Source organism: Macaca mulatta, chromosome 7 (genome assembly GCF_049350105.2).
Source record: "Macaca mulatta isolate MMU2019108-1 chromosome 7, T2T-MMU8v2.0, whole genome shotgun sequence".
Taxonomy (NCBI): Eukaryota; Metazoa; Chordata; class Mammalia; order Primates; family Cercopithecidae; genus Macaca; species Macaca mulatta.
This window is the reverse complement of record NC_133412.1, coordinates 32,533,900-32,559,982: the sequence shown is the minus strand read 5'-3', so window position 1 is coordinate 32,559,982 and position 26,083 is coordinate 32,533,900. Positions and strand designations below refer to the sequence as shown.

General features: G+C 39.0%; 1 protein-coding gene across 5 annotated transcripts in view; it reads left to right on the top strand.

Annotated features, from left to right (window-relative positions):
• Positions 1-21,963, top strand: part of RAB27A (RAB27A, member RAS oncogene family) — a 90,917-nt gene extending 68,954 nt beyond the window's left edge. For 4 of the 5 annotated variants that reach the window (XM_077937792.1, XM_077937791.1, XM_077937794.1 and 1 more), the window contains 2 exons: positions 509-632; positions 19,248-21,963. In XM_077937792.1, the coding sequence (XP_077793918.1) occupies positions 509-632; positions 19,248-19,446 (323 nt within the window). In that variant the 3' untranslated portion in view covers positions 19,447-21,963. 5 annotated transcript variants of the gene reach the window in all.
• The last annotated feature ends 4,120 nt before the right edge of the window (positions 21,964-26,083 follow it).

The following is a 26,083-nucleotide window of genomic DNA, read 5'->3' as shown; positions in this document are numbered from 1 at the left end:
GTTTTAAATGAATTGATTCTGCCCTAGGATAATAGAAACATGTGAAAAACATTTTGGATAGAAATAGATTAGTTTGGAGAAAAACAATTCTTTTAGAAATGTCATTGCTATGGAGAAAAAGACACATAAAAACAGTTTTAAGATTAGCAATAAACCCTAGGAACTCCTCCAAGTTTCTTTTCAAATAGCCATCATAAAAAAGGGTGTTTTGTATGTGTGTGTGCACATGTGTGTGTGCACATGTAGGCCCTCACACTTGAGAGGTAGCACATTCTCTTATCAACTCTCTGATGTCAATAAACTGGGGTATGTGCTTAAGAATGGTTTTATATTTCTGCCCCAACTATTCAGCTTTACAGATAAGATTATTGATGCTTTGAAAGCATTATATCAATTCCCAATATCTACATATACATTACAGTCTTCAAAGCACTTTTGCGTGTTTTGTTCATTGATCATACACTTACATTATTATTTACGTATATAATAAACTTTCCTATATTAATAGGCCAGCTACAGATGCATGCATATTGTGAAAACCCAGATATTGTGCTATGTGGAAACAAGAGTGATCTGGAGGACCAGAGAGCAGTGAAAGAAGAGGAAGCCGTAGCACTCGCAGAGAAATATGGGTGAGTATTTTTGTGGAGAAGTCTGGAGAAAGCATTTTCGATATAAACATTAGCAGGAGAATGGTAATGAAAAAGACAAAAGTGGGAAATTAAAGCAAAACCTCAGCCGTAGGCCTTGGGGCATGTTGAATGTTTCCTTTTTATATTATGTGATAGTAGGATCCTTTGAAAATGCATGTGGCGTGATGCCTCCAGCTTTGTTCTTTTGACTTAGGATTGTCTTGGAGATGCGGGCTCTTTTTTGGTTCCATATGAACTTTAAAGCTGACTTCAAACTATACTACAAGGCTACAGTAACCAAAACAGCATGGTACTGGTACCAAAACAGAGATATAGACCAATGGAACAGAACAGAGTCCTCAGAAATAATACCACACATCTACAGCCATCTGATCTTTGACAAACCTGAGAGAAACAAGAAATGGGGAAAGGATTCCCTATTTAATAAATGGTGCTGGGAAAATTGGCTAGCCATAAGTAGAAAGCTGAAACTGGATCCTTTCCTTACTCCTTATACGAAAATTAATTCAAGATGGATTAGAGACTTAAATGTTAGACCTAATACCATAAAAATCCTAGAGGAAAACCTAGGTAGTACCATTCAGGACATAGGCATGGGCAAAGACTTCATGTCTAAAACACCAAAAGCAACAGCAGCAAAAGCCAAAATTGACAAATGGGATCTCATTAAATTAAAGAGCTTCTGCACAGCAAAAGAAACTACCATCAGAGTGAACAGGCAACCTACAGAATGGGAGAAAATTTTTGCAATCTACTCATCTGACAAAGGGCTAATATCCAGAACCTACAAAGAACTCAAACAAATTTACAAGAAAAAAACAAACAACCCCATCAAAAAGTGGGCAAAGGATATGAACAGACATTTCTCAAAAGAAGACATTCATACAGCCAACAGACACATGAAAAAATGCTCATCATCACTGGCCATCAGAGAAATGCAAATCAAAACCACAATGAGATACCATCTCACACCAGTTAGAATGGCGATCATTAAAAAGTCAGGAAACAACAGGTGCTGGAGAGGAGGTGGAGAAATAGGAACACTTTTACACTGTTGGTGGGATTGTAAACTAGTTCAACCATTATGGAAAACAGTATGGCGATTCCTCAAGGATCTAGAACTAGATAGATGTACCATATGACCCAGCCATCCCATTACTGGGTATATACCCAAAGGATTATAAATTATGCTGCTATAAAGACACATGCACACGTATGTTTATTGCGGCACTATTCACAATAGCAAAGACTTGGAATCAACCCAAATGTCCATCAGTGACAGATTGGATTAAGAAAATGTGGCACATATACACCATGGAATACTATGCAGCCATCAAAAAGGATGAGTTTGCGTCCTTTGTAGGGACATGGATGCAGCTGGAAACCATCATTCTTAGCAAACTATCACAAGAACAGAAAAGCAAACACCGCATGTTCTCACTCATAGGTGGGAACTGAACAATAAGATCACTTGGACTCAGGAAGGGGAACATCACACACAGGGGCCTATCATGGGGAGGGGGGAGGGGGGAGGGATTGCATTGGGAGTTATACCTGATGTAAATGATGAGTTGATGGGTGCAGCACACCAACATGGCACAAGTATACATATGTAACAAACCTGCACGTTATGCACATGTACCCTACAACTTAAAGTATAATAATAATAAATAAATTAAAAAAAAAAAAAAAAAAGAAAATGCATGTGGCAAGGGCTTCCTTCAGTGCTTTGGTCCCATTTTCTCAAGCTCTTGGCATTTGCAGAGAGACAACTTTGAGTTGTCTCAGAGACGCCTTAAGAGTGTAAGGTCTTCTTTCCAAGATGCAAATAGGAGACTCCTGGGGTAAAGAAATCCTCCATGTTAAGCAAGGAAATTTCATTTTTCTTTTCCTTTCTTTTCTTTTCTTTTTTTTTTGAGGCAGAGTCTCACTCTGTTGCCTAGGCTGGAGTGCAGTGGCATAATCTCAGCTCACTGCAACCTCTACCTCCCGGGTTCAAGCGATTCTCCTACCTCAGCCTCCAAAGTAGCTGGGACTATGGGAGTCCACCACCACACCTGGCTAATTTTTGTATTTTTAGTAGAGACGGGGTTTCACCATATTGGCCAGGCTGGTTTTGAACTCCTGACCTTGTAATCCACCTGCCTCAGCCTCCAAAAGTGCTGGGATTACAGGCATGAGCCACCACACCCAGCCTCAGCAAGGAAATTTCAAAGCCACTTTATATACTATTATAGAGAACGCTAGCATATAAGAAGATCTTATTGGTTATTGCAGACTAGGTGCTGGTTTTGAAATTTCTATGCTGGGAGAGGAGTGTGAGATCTCCTTCGGCTTAGTCTATGGTCTTGTGGTGGAGGGTTGGCAAAATACTGTCGTTCTCCTTGAGTTCTGGGAATAGGATCATAGCCGCAGCAGCAGCATGAATTGGACATGAAATAAGTGGTCAGCTGCTGCTTATTAAAGTATTAGTGTTAAGGGTGCCTCTAAAAGGAATTTGTACTTTACTTTCTTTCTACCTCTCATACAATGAGAACCCATATGTAAATTCAAACCCTTACTAGCATTAAAAGAGGAAGGAAGCAAGTGCGTTGAGAAGGGAGGGGAGGGAAATAGAGATGGTGTAGATGGCGTGGGGGATGTTACCCAGCTTGTGGCCTTGGTGGTTGGCAGAATCCAAGGAGGCCAAGGAAAAACCTTTCCCTTTTTATTGTGTGATCTTCTTTATTCTCTCTTTGGTTGATAGAGGTTCAGAAAGCTGGTAGGGTTTCTACTGCGAAGGGACGGGGAGGATAGGTTGGCCGGGCAGGAAGAAGCCAGACTCCAGAGAGGTTTAAATACCAGGTAAGGAGATTAGATTTGATCCCTGGGGGACAGGGAGTTGCTGAAAGCCTTTGAGCATGGAGGGATGTTATGTTTACATTTCCAGATCGGTCTAGAGGCTATATAGGTGGAGAGAGAGGAAAGACTAGAGATTGATAGATTGCAGTGGTCTGTGAGGTGGGCAGAGGCTAGCTTTGTGAAAAAGGAAAAGGAAGAATAAATCAGGAAAAACACATAGAGTAGGGCAGGATTTTAGGTTTTTTTCAAGTCTGGCTCAGCTGAAGGACTCCCCTCCACTATGGGCTTACTCTGGCAAGGATTTGCAATTGCATGTAGAGGTTTTTACCCCAGGGCAGACGGTGTTTAACCATGTTAGAAACATCCAGAGAACTTTTAACCCATGCTCATGTCTGGGCTTCACCTCTGATCATCAGACATAATTGGTCTGGAGGAGTTTCTCGGGCAGGGTTCAACTGAAGAAGCGTACCTATACATGAAGGGCTCTGTTACAGGAATTTGAGCATATGCAATTGTGGGAGCTGGGTAAGTAGTCTCTGTAAGGTGTTGTCTTTGTGTCTGATGCTGAAGTTTGAAGGACAGGACAGGCAGACAGGAAGGGAAGAAGGATGTAAAGTGGGGGATAGATGGAAAAAGTGAGAACCAGCTGGTGCCCATGGTGAGGGACTAAAACCGATGTCACTTCCTGTTGCCTCTGACCTGGCTGGTGTGGGTGTCCTGCAGAAACTGGGGTCCTTTGTCAGAGGGCTAACAACATTCACCTGGCCCAGGTGCAGGTCTAGTTGCAGGTTTATGCCAACAAGATGAGTCAGCAGATAAGCGACAATGTATGAGGGCTATGAAATGGATGTTGCTTCACTTCCCACCCCCAAAATTGCCCCCAAATCTCTTTTGTGGCCTACCCTAACCAGAAAGGGAATTCTGGGAAATGTTGTTTAGCCTAGCCAAATTGACTTATTACAAAGCCTGGGCATTGGTATCTTTTAAAAGCTCCCCACGTGATCTTCATGTGCAATGGTTGAGAACCCGTGACTTAGGTGATTCTGAGGTGGAGGTTGACAGAGCCTTACCGGCCATTCTGAAATGCCCCCCTGCTCCCCTGAGAGGCACTCATGTAATGCAGTAGAAAAGAAACAGGGAGAGATCAAATACCACAGAGAATACTGAAGTGTTGAAGCTGTGAGGTGTGTTGCAATGGGTAAGGAGGAAGTAAGTGATGAAGCAATGGAAACCATGGATCTAGAGCATTCTTTTGAGAGTATGTCAGTAAATGCAAAAAAAAAAAAAAAAAAAAAAAAAAAGGAAAAAGGCAGTTAGAGGAGTTAACTAGATCAAACAAGCGCATTCAAGTATATTCTCAAGTACTGGGGGAGGGTCAGGCTTGACTTCTTGTCCCTGTGGGCTTTTTCAGCCCTTTGCTTGTTTCCTGTGCCTGGTTCTTAGGATCCCACAGCCTGTCTGGTATCACAGAACCTAACCTTGCCTTCTGTCATATGGGGTATGTGAGGGATGACCTGTGCCCAGGTCACCATGGTTATGGAGTATTTCATAGAGAGAAGCTCAATCTATAGTTTTTGAATTGGATTAAAATGAGAAAAGGTGATTTAGCAGATAATGATTGAAACTCTTGAAGAAAGAAAAGGGCTGGAAACAGAGTCCCTTAGGATATACAGAAAGCATAACATGTAGTTTGGTAGGCTGTTTGACATTTTCAGAGGAAAATACGATGGAACAATTTGGTTCACATGCATTTCACAAATATGGCATATAACTTTGAAACAAAACACCTGTGAAAATAATTATTATAACATTTACATTGGTTGCACATGCACTAAAGGACTATGTTGTTCAGTTTAACCATGTGCTAACAGTCAGAAAACAGGGTAAAGTTTATGGCATGTCTTCATATAATTTGTATGTTGTTTGATAAATTTATATTATATTTTGTTACTATTTTGCTGTCTTCTATTCTCAATTCATAAAAACAGATCATTGGGGCCAGGTGTGGTGGCTCACGTCTGCAATGCCAGCACTTTGTGAGGCCAAGGCAGGTGGATCACCTGAGTTCAGGAGTTCTAGACCAGCCTGGCCAACATGGTGAAATCCCATCTCTACTAAAAATACACAAAATTAGCTGGGTGTGGTGGCAGGCACCTGTAATCCCAGCTACTCAGGAGGCTGAGGCAGGAGAATCGCTGGAACCCTGATGAGGCAGAGGTTGCAGTGAGTCAAGATCGCACCATTGCACTCCAGCCTGGGCAACAAGAGCAAAACTCGGTCTTAAAAAACAAACAAAAATAAACAAACTAAAAAAACCCCCAGATCATTGGTTTACAAGTGGTTCTCTGGAATACACATGCATTCAAAGAATCAAAAACCATGTCTCAGAAGAACTTTGTAAGCCTAATGAAGAACACTGCAGTACGAATATGGAATATTAATCTGTGTGTGCTGGGACAAGTAAATTTGAGAATGAGGACTTCCTACAACAGACAAAAATGTAAAGGGCAAATTGTATGCACGATAATGAATATCAGAAAAAAAAAATTTGTGACCTGAGTCTACCCCTAATTTTCCATGTTTTTTTTTGTTGTTGTTGTTTGTTTGTTTTGTTTTTGCTGTGAAACTTGGTTAAATTGTAATATGAAGCTCTCAGGTCACTTCGTAACAAATCAAAGTGATCTCTATGGTAAACCAATTGAATTTTCCTGGAACAAATGCGACATAATGGTTTCTAATGTATTATATTGAGTGATATTGTCAATGAAGTTAGAGAACAAAACAAAGTTGTTCAAACTTGCACTCCTGCCAGCCAAATGATTACAGTTCACATGGTTCCTGAAACACTCTAAAAAGATAGCTACGAAGTCAGTGACAAATAGAAGAGAAAGCAGAATGAAATATTGGCAACATTCCTCTTTTAGAAGGTACTATTCGATCTCAAGCTTCAGTGTGCATCAGAATCAGTCACCTGAACACTGGGCCCCACAGTTTCTGATTCAGTAGGTCTGGGTTGGAGCCCAGAAATTTACACTGATGATCAGTTTCCAGATGTTGCTGCTGCTGGTTCAAGACAACGCTTTGAGTTCCTATCACATACGCACGCTAGCAGATATTTTGCTTGACAGGTGAGCATGCTAGCGATATTTTCTTTGGACAAAGTCAATCTGGTACAGGATATGAACCAGTTGTCTACTTGTGCCATGCATGAATGAGTGAAATATGCTCAATGACTTCTCATTGGAAAATCCATGCTAAAGAGAGGAAGATTTTTTTCTCTCCCAGTTAATTACATCCCTTATGATGTAGGCTGGGAAGGGACTGTGGCATTGGTAGTGAAGGAGCACCAACCACAAGTGAGCAGACAAGGGCTTCACTCTGTGACTAAATGTGATTGCATTGAAATGTCTGTCCACACTTTATTCACAGAGGATGGTTGGTGGTATAATAAGCCTTTGTTCTTGATTCAGGGTTGAGGAAAATAGAGAAAAATGTGAATATGATCTAAAGCCAGGCATGGTGGCTCATGCCTGTAATCCCAGCACTTTGGGAGGCAGAGGTGGGTGGATCACCTGAACTCAGGAGTTCGAGACCAGCCTGGCCAACATGGTGAAACCCCTTCTCTACAAAAATATAAAAATTAGCTGGGCATGATGGAGGGTGCCTGTAATCCCAGCTACTTGGGAGGCTGAGGCGGAAGAATCATTTGAACCCAGGAGGCAGAGATTGCAGTGAGTCGAGATCGCACCATTGCACTCCAGCCTGGGCAACAGAGTGAGACTCCGTCTCTTAAAAAAAAAAAAAAGAAAAAAAGAATATGAACTAAGAATGACAACTCAATGTACATATTTTGTGTGCTGTGCAAAGAAAAGGGCAGCAAATTTAAGATGTTGTTCTCCCTACTGAAGGCTGCTGGTTATTGCTGAGGAAGATGCTCAAGAGTTTCTGGAATGAAAGAGGAATTAAAAATATTTATTTACAACATTAATAATATCAGTATGGATCGTTTCAGGGATTTCAAGTAGCTTAGTTCAACAGCATGCTCCGTGTCTTCCTTAGTTTGAACTAGATGAAATGTGGTACAAATAGCTTGATCTCTAATAGTTTAATTCTTTACAAACTTGATTACATCTTTTCTTGATTTGAGAAATAACTTAGTGTTGTAGCATTGGGCATGTTCAAAAAGTACACAAATAAGCCATAATCAAACATAAAAGACTAATTTGCAGAGCTCCATTTAACTCAGTAGAGGATCTGGATTTCATTTGCCACAATCTCCCAGGTTCAAACAGTCAGCACACCAGCTATTTCCTGGAAATGTTGTTCAATTAGCATCCAACAGGCTATGAAAAGTAGTGTGAAACTCACTTCTCACTTCAGTGAGACATTTCTTCATAATTTCTAGATCCGCATGGGAGCCAAATATCTAGAGCCATTTGACCACCAAACCTACTTGCTGTCATTCCTGGCAACCTCTGACTGAGATTTAGGATCTTCTAGTTTTGTGAGAATAAATAATGGAAAAGAAATCAGAATGCTGACCTACGCCACAAGCAAGATCTTGGTGAAAAACTGCAAATGCTCATGCCCCTCTCAATGATTTGAATCTGTTTACTTAAATTTTTTATTTAAAAATTTATGATTAATCTAGTTTTGGAAAATGCATTATAATTGATGGTCTGCATGTACTCCAAATGGCCTTTAAGTGGCCGCTTACAGACTGATAATACGATTAGCAGCACTGAATTTTTTGGGCTTTCGCAGTAGGGCTCCATGGTGGTGCTACATTAGCACCACCATGTGGAGAGAAGGAACAATAGCACTCTTTCTATGGTTAAAATGGGGACAATACATTCTCTTGATTTTTTTTTTTTTTTTTTTTTTTTGAGTTGGAGTCTAGCACTGTCACCCAGCTGGAGTGCAGTGGCACGATCTCGGCTCACTCTAACCTCTGCGTCCCAGGTTCGAGCGATTCTCTTGCCTCAGCCTCCTGAGTAGCTGGGGCTACAGATGTGGACCACCATGCCCAGCTAATTTTTATGTATTCTTTTTTAGTAAAGATGGGGTTTCACCATGTCAGCCAGGTTGATCTTGAACTTTTGGCCTCAAGTGATCCACCCATCTTGGCCTCCCAAAGTGCTGGGATTACAGGTGAGCCACCGCGTCCAGCCTGGAACATGATTTTCTTGTGGAAAGAAAGTCTTAATTCAGGGTCTTTTCTATGGCTCTCATCTAGTTTGCTAGATGAGATTGTAGCTCAATACTACTCTGGCACAGTGCTGAGAGTGGAGTGAACTCTATTCACTTATTCCTGTAGAAATGAAAATCTTACTGCGTCAAATTGCTCAGAAAACTCTGAATGATTACTCTAAAGATTTTAAAGTTGTTAACCTGACTCGTGGTCCCATGACCTAGAGGTTTACAAATGGCAAGAAAATCATACTTTTAATTGAAAGAAGTTTGTTACTTGAATTTGGAGTTACAAGTCTAAACTATGTCTTGTTAATATTGTGCATCTTTTAGCATGAGTAACTTGAAAAGTTAGAACTCTTATACCTTGAAATTATACCAATTAAATATTTGCTTAAGTTAATAAACAGTGGACAGTAGCTCACAGCTCTGCTAGAAGCATCAGTCATTTAGACCTCAGTATTAATCAGTAGAGTAAGATCCATTTTCTTCCAGCATTTAATGAAGATTGCTTGGGAAGTGAGGAGTTTGATGAGGAGTGAAGGAGGCAAATGCTTTGGGGCATGAAGCACTTTGGCCAGGACGGGTCTGAGTGCAGCATCTCTGATGTAGGGAGGCATGGTCCCAGGTACCAGAATTAGAGCAGTATTGTGGATTTTATAGATCAAGTACATTGTGGATTAAACCAATGTTTGTTGGTTAGTCTGCAAATTTATTTTTATTTTTATTTCACACAACACACAGACTGAGAATTTAATGTTTACCATGTTGCTAGTGACATTGCATTTTTGGGATGATGTATTCTGAGTTTTTGTTTTTCTTTTCTGAGACAGAGTCTCCCTCTGTTGTTCAGGCTGGAGTGCAGTGGCACCATCTCAGCTCACTGCAACCTCTGCCTCCTGTGTTCAAGAGATCCTCGTGTCTCAGCCTCCCTAGTAGCTGGGACTACAGGCACATGCCACCATGCCCACCTAATTTTTGTATTTTTAGTAGAGATGGGGTTTCACCATGTTGGCCAGGCTAATCTCTAACTCCTGACCTCAGGTGATCCACCTGCCTCAGCCTCTCAAAGTGCCGGGTTTTACAGGTATGAGCCACTGTGCCTGGCTGTGTTCTGAGTTTTAAACAACATAATTACAAATAAGCTTTTATCACCTAACCCAATTCTGTGTTGTAAATAGGAAACATTTGTTGTTTGTACTATGTGTCAGGTTCTGATGTTAAGTGCTTTAAATATTAACTCATTTAATCCTTACAAGAAGACACTGATGTTGTTTGGTATTACAGATGAAGCAGCGGAGGCACAGAGGTTAAGCTTTTGTCAGAATCACAGTCGGTCAGATGTAGTACTAGGATTTGAATCCAGGCAGCATGACTCCAGAGGTTATGACTTTTTTTTTTTTTTTTTTTTTTTTCCTTGAGACGGAGTCTACCTCTGTTGCCCAGGCTGGAGTGCAGTGGCGCAATCTCGGCTCGCTGCAACCTCCGCCTCCTAGATTAAAGTGATTCTCCTGCCTCAGCCTCCTGAGTAGCTGGGATTACAGGCCTCCACCATGCCTGGCTAATTTTTGTATTTTTAGTAGAGACGGGCTTTCTGGTCTTGAACTCCTGACCTCAGGTGATCCACCTGCCTCAGCCTCCCAAAGTGCTGGGATTACAGGCATGAGCCACCATGCCCGGCCTGAGGTTATAACTCTTAACCATTGATTCATGCTGTCGATAACTTCCATGAATAGGTTTTATAGTTTTCAAAGTACTTTCAACTATGTTTTCTCATTTATTCCTCAAAAATGATGGTGAGGTAATTTTTAGGAGCCGTGGAGGAAAATTAAGGAATCAAATGAGGCTGGAGACTCTGGAGTTGGAAAGATATTTATAACTGATTTTGAGAGAATTTTTAAAATGAAGTATATGTTATTGTGATTTAGTATTTTAAGAAAGTTTACTGTTCAACTACTTTTAAAAATATTTCCAATTTATTCTGTTGGGGGAGATCTGAGTTTTTCAACTGCTTTTTCATGTAATGTATTTCTGAAAAGTGATAGAATGGTCAAGCCCTCTCCTTAAGTATAAGAAATGTTCTGTGGACATTAACTGATTTTTAATAGCTATAACTGAGAAAGATCATAATGAAGAAAATGTAACTATTTACATTTTGAAAAATCTTGTTCTAAAATTCTATTCTTGTAGCAATGGCATCACAAACTATCCCTAGGATTTTAGCTCAATAATATTATAGATTCTTGATAAATAAACACATATTGACTCCAGTCACAAAGGATTGCCTCTTCAAGTTGTTAATCAAATATTACATGTGACTAGCGGGGGACAGAGATGCATTATCTTCATTTTGTGGGCAAGGCGATAGATGAAGATGGAGGAAAAAAGACTGACAGTAACTAAGAGGCAAGCAGGAAGTTTAAAAACTGCTAAGACCATGTCATTTTTCCCAACAAACTTTTTTTCTGATTAAGATATTTTAGAGTCAGCAAATAAAAGGATGACAGAAGATGAGCGTGGTAGAGTTAGTGGAGCAACTCTGCCTTGCAGAACTCACAGGTGGGTGGATAAACACTCAAATGAGGTGATAGTTTCTGAACCAGTTTTTAATAGCTGTGCTAAAACAGAGAATTGCAGAGTTTCAGTTGCACGGCCTTATCACCTCCTGGAGGAAGTTATCAAATAATAAGACAGCATTACTGAGGAATCATAATGGAAAAATAGCCTTATGTCCCTACACGTATATCCTCTAAGTCAGTGGTCCCCAACCTTTTTGGCACCGGGAACCGGTTTCGTGGAAGACAATCTTTCCATGGACCAGTGGAGGTGAGGGTGGTTTTGGAATGATTCAAACATAATACATTTATTGTGCACTTTATTTCTATTATTATTACATTATAGTATATAATAATTAGACGGCTCACCATAATGTAGAATCAGTGGGAGCTCTGAGCTTGTTTTCCTGCAGCTGGACAGTCCCATCTGGGGGTGATAGGAGACAGTGACAGATCATCAGGCATTAGATTCCCATAGGAGAGTGCACCCTAGATCCTTCACATGTACAGTTCACAATATGGCTTGTGCTCCTATGAGAATCTAATGATGCTGCTAATTTGATAGGAGACAGAGCTCAGGTAATGCGAGTGATGGCGAGCAGCTGTAAATACAGATGAAACTTTGCTTGCTCGCTGGCCCCCTGCTTACCTCCTGCTGTGTGGCCTGGTTCCTAACAGGCCATGGATTGGTACCAGTCTGTGGCCTGGGGATTGGGAACCCCTAATCTAAATATGCTTCTTAGAAACGTCAGAATTGAAAGAGTTCTGAAAAGATCTGTAAAAGCATTAAGAATTTAAAAAAGAAAACTTTACCAAGCTCTCATATAGAAGCTGTTACTGGCCAAGAAAGAATAAAAGAGTAAAGTAAATTGTAATCAGAGTCACTGACGTAGTTGTTAACATGCTGTGAGAATACAGAAAAACAAAAACATTCTTTAAGAAAAGTAATCGTGGAGGACTTTAAAGTTCTAATAAATTTAAGAAATACTTTACTGAATTCAACTGCAGGACTCCCTGAGATGATAAAATAACTTTGCTTTGTTGTTTTGATATCCAAGAGCATTTTGGTTAGATTCCTCACAAATGGTCGCAATGAAGTCAACGGTTGAAGGAAATACAATGTTATCACGACTTTCATGGCTTTATTGAAAAGCAAGATGAATTTTTCAGGTGATTAATCCTGTTGCAGAGACCATCTCAAATGTATAAAGGATGACTTTGACAAGAAGACTGATTTCTCAAGATTATGTGAAAAACAGCCATACAGTTTTGAAGCAATGCTTTGGGAGTTATTTAAAAATTACCCCTGTACCACAGGTCTCTGGATAACAAAACAAATGTATACTTAAGATTTGATGGGCCGGGCACGGTGGCTTACACCTGTAATCCCAGCACTTTGGGAGGCCGAAGCGGGTAGATCACGAGGTCAGCAGATCAAGACCATCCTGGCTAACATGGTGAAACCCCGTCTCTACTAAAATTACAAAAAATTAGCCAGGCATGGTGGCAGGCGCCTGTAGTCCCAGCTACTCGGGAGACAGAGGCAGGAGAATGGTCTGAACCCGGGAGGCGGAGCTTGCAGTGAGCCAAGATGATGCCACTGCATTCCAGCCTGGGCAACAGAGTGAGACTCTCTCAAAAAAAAAAAAAAAAAAAAGATTTGATGCTCTTGAGGATCTTGATGCTGTAAAATTCAGAATGTCTTCAAGTGTATGGTCCAGAAATATAGTCTGGAGTTGGTAAGTGGCAAAGCCTTTGATAAACGTGGCCAGTGACCTCTGATTACTCCCCAAAGCCAGCGTTTTTTTTCTTGTGTGGTGCATAAGATTTATTTATTTTCAAAGCCCTCATACTAGTTTGGAACCAGTAGAACCTATGGTTAAACTGGCTGCATTGGAATTAGCTGTGGACCCATATCCTAACTCCACTACTTTGTAGCATTGTGAATTGGGCAAGTTCCTTTCATCTTTCTCAGCCTTAATTATTTGTGAAATGGGAATACTGTGTTCCTGAATACAGTAGGGGTTATATTTAGTGAATCATGCATGTAAGACACATAGTACTGGGTAGCTCAAGAAATAATTTTTGTTATTATTTTCTTCTTCAATTTTAAATGACTCATATATATCAGCTTGTTTCAATTCAGGCAAACCAGAACACTCTGAAGAGAATATGCAAGAAATCCCTGAAGCAAAAAAGGGGGAAAAGCTAAAAAAAAAAAAAAAAAAAAAAAAAAAAAGTTATAGTCCAGAAAACTCATTTAATAAAATAGTATGTTGCAAAATTTGAATTCACCCAATTTTTTTTCTTCTAGTTAATAGTTTTGGAAATCAGTAATCTATGAACTAAACACTGAGAAGACATTTCCTATTTTGTTTTACAAGATGTAGTATAGTATATGAGGAGCTGTATAGGAAAACAGGAAGAACCTGCTTGCTTCTCTGTCATTTATTAGCTGAATGATGTTGATCAGACCGCTTAACTTTTCTGGGCCTTCCTTGCCACAGGCCTGCTTTAAGAATGTTTTTCTAACCTAAAGATTACACTAAAAAAAACCCAAAAAACAAAAAAAACCCAACAACAACAGAACTGATCAACGAATTCAGTAAAGTTGTAGGATACAAAATCAACATACAGAAATCATTAGCATTTATATGCACCAACAGGGAACAATCTGAGAAAGAAACCAAGAAAACAATCTCATTTACAATAGCTACAAAGAATGTAAAATACCTAGAAATCAATTTAACCAAAGAAGTGAAGCATCTGGCCGGGCGTGGTGGCTCACGCCTGTAATCCCAGCACTTTGGGAGGCCGAGGCGGGTGGATCACAAGGTCAGGAGATCGAGACCACGGTGAAACCCCGTCTCTACTAAAAATACAAAAAAATTAGCCGGGCGTGGTTGTGGGCGCCTGTAGTCCCAGCTACTCGGGAGGCTGAGGCAGGAGAATGGCGTGAACCCGGGAGGCGGAGCTTGCAGTGAGCCGAGATCGTGCCACTGCACTCCAGCCTAGGTGACAGAGCAAGACTCCGTCTCAAAAAAAAAAAAAAAAAAAAAAAAAAGTGAAGCATCTGTACAAGGAAAACTATTAAAAAAAACTATAAAAACAGATGAGAGAAATGGAAGAGGACACCAAAAATGGAAAAATACTCTATGCTTATGGACTGGAATAATTAACATTGTTAAAATAACACTTCCCAAAGCCATTTACTGACTCAATGCAATCCCTATCAAAATACCAATAATATCTTCACAAATATTGAAAAAAAATCCTAAAATTTATATGGAATCACAAAAGACCCTCAATAACCGAAACAATCCTGAAGAAAAAAGCACAAAGCTGGAGATATCATACTACTTGACTTCAAAGTTTACAACAAAGCTATAGTAACCAAATCAGGTACTGGCATAAAACAGACACATAGACCGATGGAACAGAACAGAGAACCCGGATATAAATCCATACCTTTACAGACAACTCATCTTGGACAAAAGTGCCAAGAACAATGGGGAAAGGACATTCTCTTCAATAAATGATGCTGGGAAAACTAGATATCCACATGCAGAACAATGTAACTAGACCCCTCTCACCATATATAAAATCAACTCAAAATGCATTAAAAACTTAAATATCAAACTTGAAACTATGAAACTACTGGAAGAAAACATTTGGGAAACACTCCAGGTCATTGGTCTGGACAAGAACTTTTTGTATAAGACCACAAAACACAGGCAACCAACACAAGACTAGACACATGGGATTTATATCAAGCTAAAAGGCTTCTGCATAGCAAAGGAAACAACAAAATGAAGACACAGCTTACAGAATGGGAGAAAATACTTGCAAACTACCCATCTGATGAGGGATTAATAACCAGAATATAAAAGGAGCTCAAATAACTCAATAGCAAAAACCAATAATCTGTTTTAAAAATAGGCAAAAGGTCTGAATAGACATTTCTCAAAAGAAGATCTGCAAATGGCAATCAGGTGCATGAAAAAATGCTCAACATCACTACTCAGAGAAAGGCAAATCAAAACTACAATGAGGTAACATCTCATCCAGTTAATATGACTTTTATCCAAAATGTAGGCAGTAATCCCGCCCCCAATGAGATAACATCTCATCCAGTTAATATGACTTTTGTCCAAAATATAGGCAGTAATCCCCACCCCTGCCAAAAAAAAAAAAAACCCAAATACAGGCAACAGTGGATGCTGGTGAGGAGGCAGAAAAGGGTGAACCCTTGTACATCGTTGGTGGGAAAGTAAATTAGTATAAGCACTATGGAGAACGGTATGCATGTTTTTTTAAAAAAAACTAAAAATAGAACTACCATATAATCCAGCAATTCCACTAATACATATGTGCATGTATATATATGTATATATATGTGTATGTATATATACATGTGTATGTGTATATATGTATATATGTGTGTATATATATTAGTGGAAGTTTTCTCATAAGTTTTATGTAAGCTTTATTTACTTTTGGATATATATATATATCTCCAAAAGATATATATAGATATATATCAGATATATCAAAAAGATGTTTGCTATCTGTACTCCCATGTTTATTGCAGCACTATCCACAATAGCTAAGATACACAATCAATCTAAGTACCCATCAATGGATGAATGGATAAATAAAATATGGTTTATATATATAACGGAATATTATTCCACCATAAAAAGAATGAAATCCTGTCATTTGCAGCAGCTGGGATGGAACTGTAGATCCTTATGTTAAGTGAAATAGCCAAACACAGAAAGAAAAATGTTACATGTTCTTCCTTATATGTGGGAGCTACGAAGGTGGATCGCATGAAGATAGAGAGTAGATTGGTGAATACCAGAGGCCAGGAAGGGTAGGAGGGAGTGGAAGATGAAGAGAGCTTGATTAATAGGTACAAATATATGGTTTGACAGAAGAAATAAGATGTACTGTTAGATGGATCAGTCGGGTGACTATAGTTTACAACGATCTATTGTACATCTTGAAATAGCTAGGAGAGAAAAATTTAAATCGTTCTATGTGAAAAGACAAATATTTAAGATTATGGCTACCCCAAGTATACTCATCTTTACAAGTTATATCAATGTATTAAATGATCATATTGACTCTGAAACGATATTATACATAATAAAAAATAAAGTTTTCTTACAGATACAATTGAAGCTCCTTATAAAATTCCTTGCTGATTCCATTCTCCTTCCTACCTCCTCAGAGGGAACCACACTATATTTACTTCCTATAGCAGATGTTGTTGGTTGCCTAGACAATATTCATGCCTTTCTTTATAGAATCCCAATTTCCTTTAGCTATCTACTCTGCTTCTAGAGCACGTCCTACTTAAGAGAGGCAGGTGCCAGTCCCCAGTCCAGGCAGACTGATTGGTTTAAGCCAGTGATGGGGGTGTACCATTCCTCTCGCCAGAGTTTGGTTTAGGCATTGGCATGTGATACAGTTTTGACCAATGAGACATGAGGGAAAGTCTGCCAGGGACTTCTGGGAAAGATTTCCTCTTTCCTGAGGGAGGCACACAGAGGAAGAGAGTCCCTTTTTCCTTGGAGCTTTGGTGTGTTGAGATGTGATGCCTGGAATGTTTTAACTTCTGGGGTCATGAAGGGAGTCAGACTGTGGACAAAGGTGACACGTGGAGGATGGCAGAACAGAAGGAAGAGATGAATCTAGGTTCTTTGTTTCTACTGTTCGGCAACCGAGTTAACACTGGAAACTCTAGGTCTGTGTTCATTATGCATGACAATAAATTCCTACTTGTGATTCATGCCAATTTGAGCCACAATTTTCTGTTACTTTTAGTTAAAAGCAGTCAAAATTATATATTTCTAGTCCAAGGAGTTATACTTTTACTACATAGATGGTTTTATAATGATGTGTAAATATTTTGTGTTCTTTACACAAATGATCTTGTATCATACAAGTTGTTTTTTTAATTCAACATTTAATTTTTGCCAAGTTGATACAGTTTGAGCATTGTATAACTCATTGTACAAAAATATCAGTATTCATGCACTTATAGATGGACATTTAGGTTAATTTTTTCCCTATTACAAATAGTTCTGCAATATCTATTCCATTAGACGATGCCATGTGTACATATATGAGAGCTTCTCTAGGGCTACGCTATCCAGTATGATAGCCACTAGTCACATGTAGTTATTTCAGTTAAAATTAAAAGTTCAGGTTTTTTGGCCAGGTGTGGTAGCTCATGCTTGTTATTTCAGAACTTTGGGAGGGAAGGCAGACAGATCACTTCAGGTCAGGAGTTTGAGACCAGCCTGGCCAATATGGTAAAATTAGCTGGGAGTGGTGGTATGTGCCTGTAGTCCCAGCTACTTGGGAGGCTGAGGCACGAGAATCACTTGAACCTGGGAGGCAGAGGTTGCAGTGAGCTGAAATTGCACCACCGCACTCCAGTCTGGGTGACAGAATGAGACCCTGTCTCAAAAAAAAAAAAAAAAAAAAAGTCACGTTTTTGGTTGCATTAGCCACATTTCAAGTGTTCAATAGCTACATGTGGCTAGTAGTTATTGTACTGGATGACACAGATATGGAAAGTTCCTGTCATTGTGGGAAGTTGTGTTGGATAGTGCTGCTCCAGGACAGGGTCTCTCAATATTTTTCATAGCATGACACCTGCAGAAAATGATAATATTTGTGCAGCTCACCGGGATAAATAGATAAGGCTGCTCAAGGTTGGAGGAGACTGGTTCAGGGACTCTGGCTGCCCTAAGACCTTCCCTCAGTTGCCCTAAGGACTGAGGGACTGCTGATGTCTCAGGTATCCCTGTAACTCACTTCCTGCCCATCAGCATGCCTTGGCTTTGCTTTAGGTGTATACCCAGAAGGGCTGTTGTTGGGTCATAGTGCATGCATGTTTCAGTTTTACCAGATATTACCGTCCTATTTTCCAAAGTAGTTATAACAATTTATACTTACATCAGCAGTAAATGCATGTTCCTCTTTTCTTCTTCTTGGCAATACTTGATATTGGGAAATTTTTATATGTATGCCAATCTGATGGGTGTGAGTTAATATACCATTATTTTAATGTGCATTTCCCTTATTTTGGGTAAGGTTGAACGTTTTTTCATAAATGTAATTTCTTAGAATTTCCTGTGCATATCCTTAGTCTATTTCGTATTATCTTGTTTATTACTTTAATTCATTTGAGGAATTATTTTTTTGGATGTTAACCCATTTGTAAGTTATATGAAATATCATGTATTTTGGCCCGTCGCTTATCTTTTAACTTTGCTTATGATATATGTTGTGGCACCAAAGTTTTAAATTTTAACATTGTTAAGTTATCGAAATTTTTCTCTGTGGTTTGAGCTTTTGTGGCTATATTAAGAAATCCTTTCTTGTCTTAATGTCAAAAAGATAGTCTCTTATTTTTCTTCTAACAGTTTTCAAGTTTTACTTTTCACATAGAGGAATTTAAACAGCTTTCATACCAAGAATCAAGTTTTAAATTCTTACAACTAGGCTGGGTGCAGCGGCTCACACCCATAGTCCCAGCACTTTGGAGGCCGAGGCAGGTGGGCAGCTTGAGCTCAGGAGTCAAAACCAGCCTGGGCAACATGGTAAAACCCTGTCTCTACAAAAAAATACAGTAATTAGCCGGGCCTGGTGGTGTGCGCCTGTGGTCCCCGCTACTGGGAAAGCTGAGGTGGGAGGATCGATGCCTGCGAAGTTGCCTGGGGGCACTCAGAGTGCTGGGAGGCGTGAGCCACTGTGCCCAACCGAAAATTGATATTTTGAAGAGTCTAAAATTTCCAGTTTTGCATATCTACTAGAAATGCAGTGTGAGTATTTTATTGTCTTTTTCACTTTTTAATGTATTCTGGGGTGGTAAAATGTTTGTCATCTTGCATAGTTGTATTCTATCGATTCTCTAATTTGAATTATCAAGAGCAAAGGTCACTGTCCTTTCCCTCCACATGTTGTTACCTGAGTTGTCTCTGTCTTCCAGAATCCCCTACTTTGAAACTAGTGCTGCCAATGGGACAAACATAAGCCAAGCAATTGAGATGCTTCTGGACCTGATAATGAAGCGAATGGAGCGGTGTGTGGACAAGTCTTGGATTCCTGAAGGAGTGGTGCGATCAAATGGTCATGCCTCTATGGATCAGTTAAGTGAAGAAAAGGAGAAAGGGGCATGTGGCTGTTGAGAAGTCAAGTAAGTGACATAGTAGTTGAGGTGGCCCATGCCTGGGATCTTCTCTATGATTGATACATGGCACAGCGAGAGATTAATGGGCATTGTGTACAAATTGCTTCTCACTATCCCCATTACACCTACCAATAAAGCATCTGGTTTTAAAATAAATTTGTTGTAGCTTTGAAATATTTCTTTAAGATTTAGCCTGAGAGTGAGGAGAAATATTTCAGAGCCAAAAGTGCCTTATAAAGCCTTAGCCTATTATAGTAAATCATTCAAGAATTTAGAATTTTGCAGTCACAGAAGAGTGTATTTATTATGTAGAATGAATGAGGGTACTGTCACCTGCCTCAATGTAGGTAGGCCCAGAGTCTTACATTTACGATCTTACATGCAATTATAAAACTGCCACAGTCTTCAGTCCAGATTTAAAGCCTCATGTCATAGGTGACATTCTAAAATTCCATTAAAGCCACTTGAGTGTTAAATAAGGATATACATGCACATCAGCTCAATGTCTTTGAGTATTAATTTTATGTAAGCATTCTATTTAACATGAATATAAGACAAATCATGGACATATCTATAGACCTTGGATAAACTGGATTGACCAATTGTATGTTCACGGTGACTTTGTTGTTGGTGGGAAAGGGATTGGGGTGGGGCAGGGTGGCTTAATGTATTATGAGCAACCAAAGTGGGACTTCTGGCTCCCTGCTATATTCCCATTGCTCTGAATGGTTGATTGAAGGGTCAGGAAACTAGATTTTATGGCTTTAGTTCACTGTGATTGTACATTTATACTTGGCCCATGTGCTGGCCACATCTGAACACAGCTGGTGCTTATGCCGAATTATTTGTGATGAGTAAATATTTAGTTTCTTTTTCTTCATATTTATAATGTTGATCTGGCATCCTCAGGCTGCAGCTTAATTAGCTTATAAATTACTCATCTCTGTCTTTACCAGCAGGCTCTGTATTGTTGATATTTGCGACTTGTTTTGCTTTTCCATTGGTGGAATTGAAGTAATTAGTTTTTAATTACATAAGATGCCTGTTTGCTATTTGGTGGAAGATAGAAGTTCATATTGAAGCAGTTATATTTGTACTGTAGTTCAATAAAAGAAAAATGAAGTATTCTGTAGCTATATTTTTCATAGAGCTCATGAGCATTTACTGTACTTGCTGGATCTTGCCAAGATCATATATTCTGCTGTATTGCCAAAGTGTCTTCATACCAAATTTAAGGTGGTTTTAATATATGTTTCATGGAAGTTGTTTATAAAATTCAAAGGTATTTCATTTAGGTGAAAAGTCTTATTTATTAAAGTGGTTTGAATAAAGTAGATCAAAACTTCCAGAGATCTTAATGGCTATTTAGGAAGAAATATCACTCACTATAATTTAAATAAAGAATAAAAATAAATTTTGTGGTGGCAAATGTTTGGTAGAACTGTAATTAGAAAAAAACAAGTGTATTTGGGTGATGGTTACACTAGAAGCCCAGACTTTACGACTACACAATATATTCATGTATCTAAACTGTACTTGTACCCCCTAAATTTATTTTTAAAAAAGGAAAAATATAAGTATAATGAAAAATTATTTTTTTTTCCACTGTCCTTCCACTGCTCCCATAACATACTTAGCCATGGGTGGTAAAATTTTGCATATTTCTATCCTTGAAATGAAGGCTTCTTTTAAATTCCAAAGAAGTCACTGAGGCCTGTGCATTTGAATTGTATATGCTAGTGAGGAAAAGATTTAGACATTTCAAGAGCAGGGTCGGCCAGGCGCCGTGGCTCACGCCTGTAATCCCAGCACTTTGGGAGGCCGAGGTGGGCGGATCACAAGGTCAGGAGATCGAGACCATCCTGTCTCACATAGTGATACCCCGTCTCTACTAAAAATAAAATAATAATAAAAAAAATTAGCCAGGCCTGGTGGCGGGCGCCTTGTAGTCCCAGCTACTCAGGAGGCTGAGGTAGGAGAATGGCGTGAACCCGGGAGGTGGAGGTTGCAGTGAGCTGAGATAGCGCCACTGCACTCCAGCCTGGGAGACAGAGCGAGACTCCATCTCAAAAAAAAAGAGCAGGGTCATAATCACACAGCAGTGCCTTCTATAGTTGCCATAACACTTCAGTGGAGTACAACATAATTTTACAGCTACATATCAGGGCATATTTTATATGGTGTATTTGTGTTAGAATAACACATTAAATGTCTTTAAACGTAAGAATGTTTGCATGTTTCAGTTTTCAAGAACCAACCAAGTAATTAGCTATAGATTCCACTGGCCTTAAACATACAATTAAGTGTATACATGATATAGTGCACACACAAGAGCCACCTTTAATTATTGAAATAACCTGTATTCTTTTTGGAAATCATTTTAGTTTGGTATTGAAGTACTATATTTTTTGTGCATCAATGTATTTTTCTATTTACAAGCCTATGTAAAAGTGAAGTGTATCTTCAGTGAACCATGTGCCAATTAAGCTATAATAAAGTGGTCTAGTCTGTCAAATTTGTGTGTGAATGTAACTTTATTTCTTATCACAAAGTTTCATACCAGAGGTTGTAATGCCAAAGGAAATGAAATTCAGGGATACACGTTCCATTAGGTGCTCACTGAGGGGCCAGCCAAGACAACATATTCTGGAAAAGTAATTTAAAATGTTATCAGGCTGGGCGCGGTGGCTCACACCTGTAATCCCAGCACTTTGGGAGGCCGAAGCGGGCAGATCACCTTAGGTCGGGAGTTCGAGACCAGCCTGACCAACATGGAGAAATCCCATCTCTACTAAAAATACAAAATTAGCTGGGCATGGTGGCGCATGACTGTAATCCTAGCTACTTGGGAGGCTGAGGCAGGAGAATCGCTTGAACCCAGGAGGCAGAGGTTGCGGCGAGCTGAGATCTTGCCACTGCATTCCAGCCTAGGTGACGAAGCAAGACTTTGTCTCAAAAAAAAAAAAAAAAAATTCTGAGAAATAAATTCTGATCTTTTGAAGTTGATGTCAAGATTACTAACAATCTATTTAAGACGTGTTTCACTTGGTATTTTTATAAATTGGAAATCTCTATGGTGGTATTTCCAGGTCTTCTGTTATTGGTAATATAGGTGTTTATATAACTAATAAGCTCTTCCATTATAAAATACTTAGATAATGCTGGATAAAGTATGAACATATTTTTTTAAATGTACTGTTGATTTCTCAAAAAAAAATATGGTCAATACCCTAAGACCACCTTCTTCCCCTTGAAAACAGACAACAGAGGGGACTTACAACAACCTGATGCTGAATGTGGTTTGCTTTTGGTTTGGTTTTGCCAGTATCAGTAATCAGGATGCTTTGTTATAATGGCTACAAAGAATTAATAAAGAAAACCTTGGGCCTATTGAGAATAGGGTGCTGAAACTGCAGCCCTCTGTCCCCAAACACACAGAAATCCAGGACCTGGTCTGTTTTTTTTTTTTTCTTCTTCTTCTTCTTTTTGAGATGGAGTCTTGCTCTGTCACCCAGGCTGGAGTTCAGTGGTATGATCTCGGCTCACTGCAACCTCCGCCTCCTGGGTTCAAGCAATTCTCTGCCTCAGCCTCCCGAGTAGCTGGGATTACAGGCACCCACCACCCATACCCGGCTAATTTTTGTATTTTTAATAGAGATGGGGTTTCACCATCTTGTCCAGGCTGCTCTTGAACTCCTGAGCTTCGGCCTCCCAAAGTGCTGGGATTACAGGCGTGAGCCACCATGCCTGGCCGACCTCGTCTATGTCTTTAATCTCTTGTGAAAATTTACAATCACAAGTCTGCTTGAACACAGGTTGAGGGTTAAAGTATATAATACCTAATTTTTCTGGGTATGTCAAATCAAGAAATTAACAAAAATTAACATTTTAAAGAAGTGATTTGTTCTGGATTACTTGGTGGAAGCACAGCAAAAATGTTTGCAGATGGAACATTTCTGCACAGGCTAAAATACACCCTACTATGGATGAGATTACAATGAAAAATTACAATCTATTTCTTCTTCATCCTTACCTCCAATCATTAGCAAGGGCCAGCAGACCAAACAGCCAGCAGGATTTGGCATTTAAGAACCTCAAATAATATTCTTATCAGAAGGAGACCATAAAATCAAAGTGTTTAAGATAATCACAAACATGAAAGGAACTAAAAAATCCAGAAAAGAAGACAATATTAAAGATACCAGACTGGTTTGAATTAAAAAAAAAAAAAACCCAAAAACTTCCAACAATGAAAAATATAGCCATTGATATTCAAAACTTAATGGTAGAGGTTAAATGACAGGTTGGACAGAGTTGAAGAGAAAATTCTAGAAGGCTGGTCAGAGGAAATTACCCACAATTCAGCAAACAGAGATAAGGAGAAAGTCCTGGAGGGGTTAAAAGACATAGAGGGAAGAAAAAACGCTCCAACTTATATCTAGTTGGAATTCCAGAAAGAGAAATTAGAGAAACTGAAGGAAGAGGCACTATATGAAAACATACTAGCTGAGAATTTTCCAGTAATAATAAAAGACACATACCCTTAGATCTAGGAATCATAAACCCTAAGAAGGAAAAATGAGAAGGAATCATATTTCCAAGATTTCAGTTCAATCTCGTATTCCATTAAAATAGGTGTAAAGAAAACAGTTCTAAGGCTGGCTACACACCCATTCAATCTAAAGTGAAGCACTGAGTATGTTCATAGACTGAAGGGAACAAAGTCTCAGATGAAGCCTTAAGGTATGGAATTCAGAACACAGATAAAGGATGTGGCCTCTGACATCAAAGGTAAGAGGGTAGACCTGGGTGTTCATGTGTATGGGAAGAGTGTAACATTTCTTGGTGAAGTAGCAGGAACAAACTGAGAGTTGGGAAGGAATTGTGTAAAGGTTGCAAAGACTGGTAAGCCTCTTCCGTAATTGTTGAGGAGGATAGGAGAGGAAGAATAAAGAAATGTAAAATAATTTTCAGTCTCTTGGTTGACAATAAAGTATTGGGCAGATGCTTATTACTAAAATTTCTGGTATGTGCCTTTGTTATTTAACATTACTCTGGAATTACTGGTTGAATAACTAGACAAGAAAAAGTATCCAATAAAAGGAAAAATGTGTGTATTTGAAGATTATAACTATACAAACTGATTCTAGAGTTAAAATGAAATGATAAATGTTGAAGAATAGCCAGATAAATAATGAATAAGGAGGACAAGGAAGGAGGGGTGATATGGTTTGGCTGTGTCCTCACCCAAATCTCATCTTGAATTATAGCTCCCATAATTCCTATGTGTTGTGGGAGGGACCCGGTGGGAGATAATTGAATCATGGGGCCAGTTTCCCCTACACTCTTCTTGCGATAGTGCATAAGTTTCACGAGATCTGATTATTTTAAAGGGGGTTCCCCTTTCATTTGGTTTTCATTCTCTTTGCCTGCTGCCATCCATGTAAGATGTGACTTGCTCCTCCTTGCCTTCTGCTGTGATTGTGAGGCGTCCCCAGCCATGTGGAACTGTGAGTCCATTAAACCTCTTTCCTGTATAAATTGCCCAGTCTAGGGTATGTCTTTATCAGCAGCATGAAAACTAATAGAAAGGGAGAGGAGGTAAACCCAGTTATTTAAAAAATTACAATAATTTAAATATTTGGGCACTGGCACATTAACAAGTAAAACGATGGAACAGAGTGCAGAAATGGAGCTATAGATGTGACATTTTGAGTGAGTGAGGGAAAGGATGCTTTATCAACATATAGCACTGAGGGAAAGACACTGGAGTCCTATGTCATTTATACTTAAATTCCAGACAAGTTGAAAATTCAAATGCAAAAAAATGAAACTACAAAACGTAAGATAAAACATTTTGAAAAACAATTTTGGAGAAGTGCAGTTTAAAGGAAAGTACCAAATCCAAAATCATAAAAAACTGGATACATCTGAATATACAAACAACATATTTCTGCATGGAAAAAACCATGAGCAAAGCTTAAAATATTAATAGGGAAATAATTTCTAAATGCATTTCAGCAAAGGACTAACCTTAACGTGTAAAGCGCTGTTGAAAATCAACAATAGAAAACTGTGTAGGACCTGAACAGGCAATTCACAGAAAAAAGTTGAAAAACATTGTGAAAGATTCTTAACATCATTTGTCATTAAATTCAAGTTGAAATAAGAAGAAGATAAATTTTCATCTCCGGTTGGCAAAGATCACTTTTCATAGGGGTGTAGTGAAACAGACATCTTATTTGTTGATGCTGAGTGTTAATTGGTAAAAACTTTTGGAAGGCAATTTAGTATTATCTGCCAAATTTTAAAATTAGATATCTATATCCAGCTCCTCTTGATCCAGCAGTTCTACATAAACCCTCTCTTGAAAAGGCGTGTCAGTAAAGATGCTTATTATACCAAAAGATAAGAATGATTATCGCTTAGTGACCAATTAAAATACTTTCGTACAATGGCATATATATATATATATATATATGAAAACGAATGTTAAATACCCGTTTACAGTAAAATGTGTATCAAATGCCTATTATGTGCCAGGGACTATTCTAGATACTGAGATGTAGTTGCAAACCAAACGAAATGAAATCCCTGCCCCTCATGGAGCTCACATTCCAATGGAGACAAGGTAA